Source organism: Dendrobates tinctorius, unplaced genomic scaffold (assembly GCF_039654945.1).
Source record: "Dendrobates tinctorius isolate UK_male_01 unplaced genomic scaffold, ASM3965494v1 ptg000139l, whole genome shotgun sequence".
NCBI lineage: Eukaryota > Metazoa > Chordata > Amphibia > Anura > Dendrobatidae > Dendrobates > Dendrobates tinctorius.
In genome coordinates, this window is record NW_027361807.1 from 11,231,104 (window position 1) to 11,245,537 (window position 14,434).

The following is a 14,434-nucleotide window of genomic DNA, read 5'->3' on the forward strand; positions in this document are numbered from 1 at the left end:
AAAATGTAGATGAAAAGAAAAGAACTCGACTACACAAGCATATTATTATAGTTGTCAGTAATCAAGTAGGGGCCATATGTTTGTCAGTAATGCTGAAGTTCAACGAACTTGTTTTTGGAAAGGCCCCACTAGTTCAACTCTACAATTATGCAACGAGACCTAGAAAATTAGGACAGAGTAACTTTCTTCTTAGAGAAGTGTCAAAGGGATTAGAGTATTTTACTGAGCCATTCCAAAGCACAAAAACAGCAACATTTCATAGCATGGATTTAAACATTTCTGAGACTTACAGTAACAAGTTTTTCACTCGTTCCACAGGCAACACCTGTAGAATATCGGCAGAGTCATCGAGACTGAGGAGCGTATTCACAGCTTGGCAGGCTACACAGAGGACACCTAAAACAGAAACATGTTGGTACATCAGCCTACAGGTTACATTCCCTCATCACTACACCAGTGGCCGTGGCTTCCTATACTTACACAAGCCCTAAAAATAATAAAGCTGGAATTTAAGACTATGAAATTCAACCACAAGAATATGCTTTAGGAAACAAATACAGAACACATCATAGTGTTACTGAAGAGGAGCAATTATCTTCTACCCAATTTGTAACCCAACTATATAATGTTTTTGGAACAGTGGGAAGCAAAGTTTTGTATATGCAGTAGCAGTACTCCATAGTTGCAGTTATTGGAAAATGTCATCACAAGGATTTCTTTAATAATGCATAAAGAAAACAAAGCCCTATGTCGGCAAAACTAAGACAAGCAGTAATAATTAATATGCATTAACGTGCAATTTTTGGTCATGTAAATGTAGTTTAGCATGCTTTCAGATGATGCTGTGTGACCAAAGGTGCATTTTTCTACCTGTTTATAATCACTAAAGTTGAGTAAAAAGATTTGCAGGATCCTGGTCCGGCATCCACGTTGGTAGTCCACGGCAGGCAGCCTGTGCAAATCCCCTCTGCTGATACTCGAGTGCAGGCAACCAAATACATCTCTGGCATAGCAATGTGGATGCTGGGCCAAGGTCCTATTCATTTTTTTTGCTCAACTCTAATAACCACTAATGCTACAATTGATTTTTAGATTTTGCCCCTCACCTTGAGAAAACTGCGTTTGGTTCATCAAAGAGAACACATTTTCTAAAAACTGGGATAAAACTGGAAAAATTCTTGCCTTTTCCAGAGGCCTGCAGAAAGAGAAGATAATTAAATGATGAAAATTCTAACAAAATATTTGTACTGCTCAGTTACTGAATTTTCCATGTGTTGTCATATTATAGTTACCTTAAATGAGGTAGAAGAACTAAAGCAGACCAACAATAGGACAGTTCACGGACATCCTCGTGCGAGGAAAGGGTCACCAAAGATAACACGTAGTCTAGCACTGGGGATTGCTGACTGTCACAACTTTTCAGCTTCACACTAATTGGAAAAGAATTAGCGTCGAGGTTAGTTCAAACTTTACAATTAAAGGGGTATTCCAAATCTAATGCACTAATGGTATATACATATTTCAGGAAAGCGCCCATTGTGAGAACAGACCCCTGTTTTCTAATGTAATAAGTCCATCAATAGCAGCCTTTACAATTGAGTTTACTAAGGCATCTTCCATTGACTAGAATGGTGAGAGCTGCACGGGGATAGGGTCCCAGATGTGGGATTTTCACCTATCAGGCATTTATGATCTATCCACAGCATTCATGCCCATAGTGGCAGTAATTCCAATATCTGCCCACACTTCCAATCTCAGTGCATCTACCTTTCATGGATACAAATCCAACTTATTATATACATGTGCCTGTTATAAGAAATAGATAGCATGAAACGAATGATACAAATGATAAAGGGCCCAGGGGTCATATCCCTGCCTTATATTGATCCGAGTCTAGGAAATAATCTTTGTTCAAAATGTTTAAATACTTTTTACATACACAAAATGCAATGGAAATTGTGTCTATTTACGTAAAAAAGAAGATTTTTGTGTACTCACCGTAAAATCTTTCTCTTAGCCTTTAAATGGGGGACACAGAACCGTGAGCTGTGTCCCTCAATTAGGCGACAGAGTAAAGGAGATTTTTGTGTACTCACCGTAAAATCTTTCTCTTAGCCTTTAATTGGGGGACACAGCTCACGGTTCTGTGTCCCCCAATTAGGCGACAGAGCAAAGATTATTAGACCATTTTCCATTAAAAAAAAGCATCTGCTGGACAATTACTACACGTTACATGTACAGACTTACAGCTCAGTGTTTTGCACAAACACGAGAGGATATTTCTCAAATGCCAGTGAACCAACAGCAGGAGGCTCAGCCTTTTCCAATATCAGCTTTGTCAAGATCACCAGCGCCTCGCTTCTGGCGGTGCCATCCTCCTCAGTAAAGAACTGCCGAATATACTGCAAGAAGCTGGGCAGGAAATGCTGAAACACAAAGACAGAGGAAACTATTACACAGATGATGATTGCAATATGGCTCCATTCAAAAGCCAGGGTATTAGTGATTCACTCATTGCATGCATTCAACTGACCGTATCAAATCCTGCTTTTGGCTCCAGCCAAAGTCTTTGCTTACTTCCCTGCAGGTGATCATATCCAGTCTAGGAATGTGACCACTGCAGCCAATCACTGGTCTCAAGCTTGAAATCCCCTCCACTATACAGTAACATCGGGACAAGGCGGGTTGGAAGCTGCACAAGTACGCAGCATTGAACCCGCAGCGTTTACTGATCGTCAGCACATACCCCAACAGTGTGAACAGTGAAAATGAGGCAATAGTTTAGAGCACATTTATTAGCTAATTTAACTAACTAGCTGATACGTTCCGGGTCACTCAGCTCCTTAGCAAAAAAGAAACTGTCCCTATTTTAACTCACAATTTTTTTTCAACTGAAACGCCAAATAACAAACAGACAATTGAGAGGAAAAAACACTGGAGGGAATTTATTGAGTAACATTTAATTAATCAGCTCAAAACAAAAAAGCACACTGGAGTTAGAGGATACCAACTCTTCACGAGGTGCATGCCTCTTAGTAAAGGTGGGGCATCTTCAGCTGTGCGTGTGCCAGAAAATCAAATCTAACACCAATATATAGATGGACGGCACGTGGCCCGCACCCTTTCTGCTACGCTCTGTCCACTTTTCAAAACCAAACTGCACCTTACTCTCCAGCCCCAGGTCCAGCACGATGTCTCTGATGCAGCTTCCATAGCATAAGCACTGCAGCCATTATCAGATACACTGAAGAAAGGTGGAAAGTCAGCAGTGGACCCAGGAAAGGTGAGTAAAGACATTTTTTTTTAACAAATTGTACTGGAGAACTGTATTTTCTGAATACAAACAACCACTTTAAGAGGTTGTCTGTGACTTTACATTAAGGGTCTATCCTTGGAATAAATAAATCATTGTGATCTTAGTGAGACCCCCACCTATAAGCACTCAATGGAGCATAGTACTGAATACTAGACGCAGTCAGTCGTGCACAGATGATGCAGAGTCAATTTGTGAAGTGACGGGACTCTCACCCACCACTCAATGATGGCCTACTTTAAAAATAAATCATCAATATTAAATGAAGACAGAAGCCAAAAGAAGAAAAAAAAACACAATAGTATCCAAGCAGCCATCAGCAATACTTGCCTGTTCAAATTGCTTCATTTTGAAAACTTTTTCAGAAAAGTCCAACAGTAATCCTCTCGAAATTTCACTCTTAAGAACCTTCAAGATAATGTAATAAACACATGTGTTATATGCCAATGCAGTTTATCACCTACTGCAGCCAAAATAATAGTTCTTTATTATTCCTTTACACACTAATTCCAAATAAAACAGGAGTATGGAGTCCCCGCTCCTTATGTACCAGTCGTGACTTGTATTGTTTAAGATTACTGTACTTGTATTTATTATGTACACCCCTCACATGTAAAGCGCCATAGAATAAATAAATGGCGCTATAATACATAACAATAGAGTGACTAGATAAAATCAAAAGCTACACATTTACAGCTTGCCAAACCAATGCAAATGTAGCACAGCAGCTCAGAGGTGTACTTTTTAATATACACGTTGTAGGAGCTGAAATGCCTACCCATCAGTGGGGCTGCGAGGCTTTTAATAGAAAGAATAGGAGACCCTTTAATGCCCCGTATGGACACTCATGCAGGAGCTGAGTGCTTTCGCATCCTGAGCAGGGCACTTCTGAATAGTGGTTTAAGAGATCAAAAGGAGGTCTCAGAACCAGGACCCCCACTAATCAGCAAGGCATTTAATGAGGTTGTTCAAGCTTGGGACAAATGTCTGCAGTCACTATATGCATGCGGTCGCTTGCTTGCACCTGTCATATCAGGGAATCTTGACAGAGCACCTAGACATTAAAAGCCCTGCTGATTAGTGGGGGTCCTGGTCCCAAGATCTCCTTTAAAAGCCTACAATATATTAAAATAAACATGTTCTAGCATAGGTACACTTTACGTGACATGGAATTTTAATACTAAAAAGAAATGCCAAACTACATTAGCTGTATAAACTTAAATGCTTATTGGATGAAGATCAGACTATTTTTATTGGTGTAATTAGGGAGGGTGAGGCCTAAGCCTAAGGAGGTCAACACCCTTTTATCAAGGTGTGCAGAATTATTAGGAAGCTTGTTTTATGCAGACAAAATGGATCAGAAATAGATTTAATGGACTCTGAAAAGTCCAAAATTATTAAAAGTCTTACAGAGAGATGCAGCTCTCTTAAAATTGCTAAAATATTATGGCATGATCACAGAACCATCAAAAGCTTTGATGCAAATACGCAACAGGATCACAAAAAGCATGTAGAGAAAATAAAACACATTAACGGCCAAAGACATGAGAAGAATCAAATGTGAAGTGTACAGGAACCCATTATCCTCCAGTTCATATTCCAGAAACCACAACCTCCCTGGAGTGCCCAGCAGTACAAGGTGTTCAGTGCTCAGAGACATGTAAAAAGGTAAAGGAGGCCGAGACCCCACCACCACTGAACAAGAAACCGAAGTGCAAGGTGTTCAATACTCAGAGACATGGAAAAGGTAAGGAAGGCCGAGACCTGACCACCATTGAACAAGTGAACAAGACACTGAAGTACAAAGTGTTCAATGCTCAGAGACATGGAAAAGGTAAGGGAGGTTGAGACCCGACCACCAGTGAGCAAGACACTTCAGAAGTACAAGGTATTCAGTGCTCAGAGACATGGACAAGGTAAGGAAGGCCGAGATCCTAAATACCACTGAACAAGACACACAAGTACATAGTGTTCAATGCTCAGAGACGTGGAAAAGGTAAGGAAGGCCGAGATCCTAAATACCACTGAACAAGACACAGAAGTACATAGTGTTCAATGCTCAGAGACGTGGAAAAGGTAAGGAAGGCCGAGATCCTAAATACCACTGAACAAGACACAGAAGTACATAGTGTTCAATGCTCAGAGACGTGGAAAAGGTAAGGAAGGCCGAGATCCTAAATACCACTGAACAAGACACAGAAGTACATAGTGTTCAATGCTCAGAGACGTGGAAAAGGTAAGGAAGGCCGAGATCCTAAATACCACTGAACAAGACACAGAAGTACATAGTGTTCAATGCTCAGAGACGTGGAAAAGGTAAGGGAGGTCGAGACCCCACCACCACTGAACAAGACACAGAAGTGCAAGGTGCTCAATGCTCAGAGACATGGAAATGGTAAGGGAGGCTGAGACTCCACCACCACTGAACAAGACACAGAAGTACAAGGTGTTCAGTGCTCAGAGACATGGAAACGGTAAGGAAGGCTGAGACCCCACCATCACTGAACAAAACACAGAAGTACAAGGTGTTCAATGCTCAGAGACATGGAAATGGTAAGGGAGGCTGAGACTCCACCACCACTGAACAAGAAATTACATGAAATGTCAAGACTTAGGCTATGTGTATACGTTACGTATTTGCTTGCAGAAATTTCTGTAAGGTTTCTGCATCTCTTGGTAGCAAAAACGCTGCGGAAAATAAGCTGTGTTTTTTGCATGCTTTTTTTTTCCAGTGCATTCAATGGGTCAAAAATGCAGGCAAAAAACACAAAAAATTGACCTGCTGCACAAAAAAAATACGTACGGAAATTTAGTGATCATGTGCGCAACACATCAAGATTTTGTCATTGAATAAGCTTGCATAAGTATTCCATTGCGCTTTTGAACCATTTACACGCAAAAAAACCCCAAAAACACGCAACGATAACTAATCAAATACGCAATGTGCACACATAGCTTTAGGTAATAAATATGTGAAGACAGATATTTCAAAGGTTTTATGGATTGAATTGAGAATGACTCTTGAGGGACCAGATGGATGGATCCGTGGCTGGATCAGTAACGTGCAAATACTAGTACGCCACTACGACTCAGGCGCCTGCAGGGTGGTCGTGGGTCACTGGTATGGGCCGATATTACTAAAGATAAGCTAGTTTGACCTTCTCAGGCTGAAGATGGACTCAAAATCAACTCCCAAACCTACTGCCAGATTTTAGAAGACACTTTCTTCAAGCAGTGGTACAGGACAAAGTCTACATCTTCCCAGAAAAGCATGATTGCTATGCAGGGCAATGCTCCACTGAACGCATCGAAGTACTGCACTGCTTGGCTAGCCATTTCTTGGTCCAGTGTTGACATTTTAAGGCCTCTTTCACAGTTCAGTTTTTTGTGTCAGTTAAAATCCGCCAACAAGGCGGAAAAGCGGATCCGTTCCTAACTGATGTGAACGCATGGCACAGGATCCTTTAGTGACGGATCCGCAGAATGAAGAATTTTAAAGGAACCGCTGGCCGGGAAGAGGGGGAGAGGGGGAGAGAATTTTTATCGTCCTCCAGAAAGGATTTCAGGGTTAATTTTCTCCCTGACTTCCTTTCTCCGGGCATGCGCACTGGAAAATGCGGATCCAACAAAAAAAAACATGCCGGCGGACGCAAAAAATTTGGCGGATCCTCACAAAAACGGATCCAATGGATGGCCATCCGTGAAGATCCGCCAGTAATGCAACTCAATGGGGAAAAAACGGATCCGCAAAAAAAAAAAAGGCGGATCCGTTTTTTTCAAAACCTGGTGGATTTTGACTGATGGTCAAAAACGGAAGTGTGAAAGAGGCCTAACCTGTGTCTTGTTCAGTGGAGTTGTGGAGAACTGAACACCTTGTACTTCTGGGCATTCTGGAAAAGTTGCAGTTATGGAATATGACAGCACTGGCAGTTAATGTGTGTCTTTTTCAACATTTTTCTGACCCTGTTGACTATTTGCAACAAAACTTTCACCTGATATGTTTCACAGAAATGAGCATTCAATTTTAAACAACTTGGAGTTGTAAAATCTGCATAAAAATGATATGGTCAAGATACTGATTAGCCTAATAATATATACACTGTGTGTAGAGTTATCTAATAACTTCTACTTTGCAAAAACTAATTTTGAAGCAGATACAGTAAATTAGATGGAAATTAATCTTATGATATGACTACTGATCCAATAATGATTGTACTGGGATATATGGAATGGTCATGGTCACAACAAGTAAAATAATATGCCACACCTCATATTATTGTCTGATTTTCAGGTCCAAATTCTTAGGCCATGTTACAACTATAAGAAATTGGCAAACCCTGGCACCTTCGATCAAGCCTCATGGGATATGTGGTCATCATGGTCTAAATTTGTTAATTCTTATATCATTTTTTTTTTCTCTCTCTCCCTCTTTTTGGTTTCTTTTTCAGGCACTATTTCTCAATAAACCATTTTGCACTACTTGATACAGCTAAAACAATGAATTAAAAATAAACAGTTTACTTTGAACAATGTAATGTACCTTATGAACAGCTCCTTGTATGTCAGAGGCTGACAGGGATAGGTTTTCATTGAGAAGTAAAGTAGCAATAATGGAAAGAAGTTTACAACAGCAAGATGGTGACATCAGTGGCACTTGCAGCATGTTTGTCACGGTCTAAGGAGAGAAGAAACAAAAAAAAAAAAAATCACAGTTTTCCATTGGATTGAAGGCTCAGCCAGGTGAGCAGAGGTAAGGCGGACTTACCGCACATACACGCTCAGGATAGGTGACCTTTGAACCCTGGCCATGTTTCACCAAGATACTCAGTGCATCCAGAAGCCGTTCTATTTGATCTGAACATTCTGCACTCCGAGCTGAAGTCATTTTCCCCGCCAGGTCCATAAGTGAGTTCTTGAAGGGGGGGGGAAAGAAAAAAAAAAAAAAAAAAACTTTTAACAGTAACTATATTCAAGTTCATTTGTTCAGTCCTATAAGTAACGATTTACACTGCAAGTACCCAGGGGTTTAAAAAAAAATAAATAAATAAAAAAACGTGCTAGAATGTCTACATTTTCATGGGACCCTTTTTGATAAGCAGCATACACTGCTGTGCTTTTTCAAACAGGTAAAAGACATACATATGGCAAAACTACTGCTACAGCATACATCAGGTCAGATTGGATGTAATGAAAAGAACAGATGCAAACTAGCCTTTGCATAATAATGGAGGCTCATTGTTAACTTATAACGTAGGCATGTATTATAAGACAAACAGAGTGACAGTAAAGAGGTCACGATCGATATATGATCAGCTATAATCTGCACTTTAATTTCTTTCATATGTGATCATACCTGAATGTTTCTAAAAAGTGGTTCAAATTGCTCCTTGTGGATATATGATGTAGCCGAATCCACAAACTGCATGAAAACATTTCCCACCAAAGCCCAGGGAAGAGAGACTTCTTCCTCGGTAATCGCTCCCATCTTCTGTAGAAGGAGCTGAATTGCCTACCAAACAATAGAAAAGTTGCAGACAAAATGTAAACTGTGAATAAGTACAGGCTCTGCTAATCCCACGGAGCAGAATACACAACGGCCATGCAGATACAGGTGTCTTCGTGACTATGAGCACTAATACAATTCTTTGCTGTGCTGGCTGCGGAGGGATGAAGGCATGCCAGAGAATAAGATGAGCCTTATTTATTACACTGCTCTGTTACAATGAAAGCTAACAAGGGAAACTTGGCTCTTATTTTCTAGGAATAGCCACAATGAAGCTTAAAAAAAACATACTTAAAGAGGACTTTGCTTATTTTTCCACTATGGGGCTAAGAACTTCCAGGCAGGTAGTTATAAATTATTTGATCTGCCTGGCACCAATCTCTGCAGGCGATCGTGCGACTTCCGGTGACATCACATCGACGGCTCAGTTTGTTCTCATCCACTCTGCTCTGCAGACAGGGTGTTACTGCTGATGCTATGCTGATTGACAACCGGCTCTCTGCTGCCCAACTATGGCAGACCAGATTGATTTAAGAGGAGCACCTCTGTAGATGCAAGTGCAATAAAGTAGCAGAATCGCCGACAGGAGCAGTCCTTGGCCACTCTGAGGCAGCAGAGGCTGGCGCCTAGCAGAACAGGCAGTTGATTAGCAAGTAACTGCCTGTACGTTCTTAGCCACAGGTTTTGCGCTTCTTATTTCACACTCCAGACAGGAACTCATTTCAGTAGAAACTCCAATCATATTTGTTTCTTCAGGAGACACTATATTACCTTTGGGGCACAAGAGTGAAACATATTTCTGACACCTTTACATGTCTCAAACAGCAGCTTCCCCAAACCATCAGCCTTCTGAGGATGTTCCTTCAGATCTAAAAACATGACGTTAAATAGTCCATTCAAGTCAGGCACCTAAAACAAAACGGAAAGACAGTTTAATTTACAGAAGTAGGATCAAAAAGAAAAATAATGCAATGGTGAGTGCAGCACAGTAGAATTCTGCAGACACCCTGGAAAACTAAGTATTGACAGAATAAGAAACTGTCAGGCCGCCCTACTGAATAGATGTCACAGACATATCACATCTACATACTGTATGTGTAATGTAAAGGCATAATGTACGGTAAATGGAAAACCAAAACATGATCATGCTTGCAGAGAATATGTCAACCTGTACAGAAAGTAAAAGCGAAATGTAGCAATGGTAGATATCTACATTATCAGTCATTTGAGATATTTTATGACTTGTGCTCTATCTAGATAAGAAAAACAATAACTGCATATAAAAAAAAATAAAAATAAGTCAGTGCTGTTCACATTTAGATCACTGCCTTTACCTTTAAACCTGCAATAGGAAAATAAAAAGTAATTGAATGTAATAGGAACACTGACATTCCTTGTCACACCAGGCCTCACATCTATCCTAAGAAATGGTCCATAGCATAACACAATGAATGTTCTTTTCTCCGTGTTTAACATGCTATTTATACACATTGAACTGAAAGCTTTGTTTATTAGACAATACTCAGACCTGTTAAGTAGCACTCCAGAGATTTGTATTCATCCCGTCACTAGTTTCCATATATACATAAATTTGTCATTATTGTGTTGTTAAATCTGAAAAGTCAGTGCACATACAGTGGGGAAAAAAAGTATTTAGTCAGTCAGCAATAGTGCAAGTTCCACCACTTAAAAAGATGAGAGGCGTCTGTAATTTACATCATAGGTAGACCTCAACTATGGGAGACAAACTGAGAAAATAAATCCAGAAAATCACATTGTCTGTTTTTTTTTTCATTTTATTTGCATATTATGGTGGAAAATAAGTATTTGGTCAGAAACAAGCAATCAAGATTTCTGGCTCTCACAGACCTGTAACTTCTTCTCTTTCCTCCACTCATTACCTGTAGTAATGGCACCTGTTTAAACTTGTTATCAGTATAAAAAGACACCTGTGCACACCCTCAAACAGTCTGACTCCAAACTCCACTATGGTGAAGACCAAAGAGCTGTCAAAGGACACCAGAAACAAAATTGTAGCCCTGCACCAGGCTGGGAAGACTGAATCTGCAATAGCCAACCAGCTTGGAGTGAAGAAATCAACTGTGGGAGCAATAATTAGAAAATGGAAGACATACAAGACCACTGATAATCTCCCTCGATCTGGTGCTCCACGCAAAATCCCACCCCGTGGGGTCAGAATGATCACAAGAACGGTGAGCAAAAATCCCAGAAACACACGGGGGGACCTAGTGAATGAACTGCAGAGAGCTGGGACCAATGTAACAAGGCCTACCATAAGTAACACACTACACCACCATGGACTCAGATCCTGCAGTGCCAGACGTGTCCCACTGCTTAAGCCTGTACATGTTCGGGGCCGTCTGAAGTTTGCTAGAGAGCATTTGGATGATCCAGAGGAGTTTTGGGAGAATGTCCTATGGTCTGATGAAACCAAACTGGAACTGTTTGGTAGAAACACAACTTGTCGTGTTTGGAGGAAAAAGAATACTGAGTTGCATCCATCAAACACCATACCTACTGTAAAGCATGGTGGTGGAAACATCATGCTTTGGGGCTGTTTCTCTGCAAAGGGGCCAGGACGACTGATCCGGGTACATGAAAGAATGAATGGGGCCATGTATCGTGAGATTTTGAGTGCAAACCTCCTTCCATCAGCAAGGGCATTGAAGATGAAACGTGGCTGGGTCTTTCAACATGACAATGATCCAAAGCACACCGCCAGGGCAACGAAGGAGTGGCTTCGTAAGAAGCATTTCAAGGTTCTGGAGTGGCCTAGCCAGTCTCCAGATCTCAACCCTATAGAAAACCTTTGGAGGGAGTTGAAAGTCCGTGTTGCCATCGAAAAGCCAAAAACATCACTGCTCTAGAGGAGATCTGCATGGAGGAATGGGCCAACATACCAACAACAGTGTGTGGCAACCTTGTGAAGACTTACAGAAAACGTTTGACCTCTGTCATTGCCAACAAAGGATATATCACAAAGTATTAAGATGAAATTTTGTTTCTGACCAAATACTTATTTTCCACCATAATATGCAAATAAAATGAAAAAAAAACAGACAATGTGATTTTCTGGATTTTTTTTTCTCAGTTTGTCTCCCATAGTTGAGGTCTACCTATGATGTAAATTACAGACGCCTCTCATCTTTTTAAGTGGTGGAACTTGCACTATTGCTGACTGACTAAATACTTTTTTTCCCCACTGTATCTTCTGCTGGGACATAAGCTTATGGCAATACCTCCTATGCAAATATACCTCCAACCCCTATGCAATTACACGTCTTTATTTGAAGGGGTCAACATCTCAGTCAATGAAAATTCCATTGACTGTACCACCAAGGGCAGACACATCACCTGGTGCAACGGCACTGGGGCCCGGAAGTGAAAAGGGGGCCCCAATGCAGGATGTGCATCTGAGGACACACATTCAGCAGAAATGTATTGCAGCACAGGTAACCCAGTACACGCTGCCGGCCAATCAGAGGCAGTCAGCTGACAGTGTGCCGTGACTGGAGACACATGACACTGACGACAATGACGTCATGCACCAGGACGGGGGACACTGAAGTCAGCTGCTGGCTCTCGCGCCGGCTGCAGCTGAGGACCCTGCGTAACATGGGAGGAAGGCAAGTAGTATCGTTTGCTTTTAATGTATTCACATACATACCTGAATGGGGACATACATACATATATACCTGAATGGTGGGAGGACACACACATACCAGGATGGGGGCACACACACGCCAGGATGGGATGCGGACACACACACAAATATATATACCATATATATACCAGGATGGGATGAGGAGACAAACACACACATACCAGGATGGGATGCGGACACACACACACAAAATATTATATTATATATATATATTTATATTCTCAGGATGGGGTTGCGGACACTATATCTACACACCAGGATGGGATGGGGACACACACACACACACCCCAGGACGGGTTGGGGACACACACACACACATATATATACCAGGACGGGATGGGGACACACACATACTAGGATGGGATGGGGACACAAACACACACATACATATACCAGGACGGGATGGGGACACACACATATATACCAGGACGGGATGGGGACACACACACACACACACACACACATATACCAGGACGGGATGGGGACACACACACATATACCAGGACGGGATGGGGACACACACACACACATATACCAGGACGGGATGGGGACACACACACGCACATATACCAGGACGGGATGGGGACACACACACGCACATATACCAGGACGGGATGGGGACACACACACGCACATATACCAGGACGGGATGGGGACACACACACGCACATATACCAGGACGGGATGGGGACACACACACGCACATATACCAGGACGGGATGGGGACACACACACGCACATATACCAGGACGGGATGGGGACACACACACGCACATATACCAGGACGGGATGGGGACACACACACGCACATACACCAGGACGGGATGGGGACACACACACGCACATATACCAGGACGGGATGGGGACACACACACGCACATATACCAGGACGGGATGGGGACACACACACGCACGTATACCAGGACGGGATGGGGACACACACACGCACGTATACCAGGACGGGATGGGGACACACACACGCATGTATACCAGGACGGGACGGGGACACACACACGCATGTATACCAGGACGGGATGGAGACACACATACACCAGGACGGGATGGGGACACAAACACAGACAGTACAGACCAAAAGTTTGGACACACCTTCTCATTCAAAGAGTTTTCTTTATTTTCATGAATATGAAAATTGTAGATTCACTCTGAAGGCATCAAAACTATGAATTAACACATGTGGAATTATATAATTAACAAAAAAGTGTGAAACAACTGAAAATACTGCATGTCTTATATTCTAGGTTCTTCAAAGTAGCCACCTTTGCTTTGATTACTGCTTTGCACACTTTTGGCATTCTCTTGATGAGCTTCAAGAGGTAGTCACCGGAAATGGTTTTCACTTCACAGGTGTGCCCTGTCAGGTTTAATAAGCGGCATTTCTTGCCTTATAAATGGGGTTGGGACCATCAGTTGTGTTGTGTAGAAGTCTGGGGGATACACAGCTGATAGTCCTACTGAACAGACTGTTAGAATTTGTATTATTTATGATTACTTTAAGAAATGAAGGTCAGTCAGTCCGAAAAATTGGGAAAACTTTGAAAGCGTCCCCAAGTGCAGTGGCAAAAACCATCACAAAGAAACTGGCTCACATGAGGACAGCCCCAGGAAAGGAAGACCAAGAGTCACCTCTGCTGCGGAGGATAAGTTCATCCGAGTTAGCCTCAGAAATCACAGGTGAACAGCAGCTCAGATTAGAGACCAGGTCAATGCCACACAGTGTTCTAGCAGTAGACACATCTCTGTTATGATTGGCTCACCGAGGAGGAGAGCAAGACCAAGCTAAGCACAGAAAACCAGAGAGGTTGGTAACTAAGCGGACTGCAGACCCCTGATCCTATCCACACAACTAGCAGTAGCCGTAGAGCGTACCTACGATCATCCTAGACGCCTCGACACAGCCGGAGAGCTAAATAAG

The 14,434-nt window shown here is 42.0% G+C and overlaps 1 protein-coding gene across 1 annotated transcript in view; it reads right to left on the reverse strand.

The window, feature by feature from the left end:
• UTP20 (UTP20 small subunit processome component) overlaps positions 1-14,434 on the reverse strand; it is a 187,324-nt gene that overhangs the window by 142,065 nt on the left and 30,825 nt on the right. Inside the window, exons 7-15 of the mRNA XM_073545021.1 lie at positions 9,588-9,725; positions 8,667-8,822; positions 8,079-8,225; positions 7,854-7,988; positions 3,644-3,721; positions 2,248-2,426; positions 1,293-1,430; positions 1,107-1,195; positions 291-396 (exon numbers count right to left, since the gene is read on the reverse strand). Of these exons, the coding sequence (XP_073401122.1) occupies positions 291-396; positions 1,107-1,195; positions 1,293-1,430; positions 2,248-2,426; positions 3,644-3,721; positions 7,854-7,988; positions 8,079-8,225; positions 8,667-8,822; positions 9,588-9,725 (1,166 nt within the window). The remainder of the gene's footprint in view (positions 1-290; positions 397-1,106; positions 1,196-1,292; positions 1,431-2,247; positions 2,427-3,643; positions 3,722-7,853; positions 7,989-8,078; positions 8,226-8,666; positions 8,823-9,587; positions 9,726-14,434) is intronic.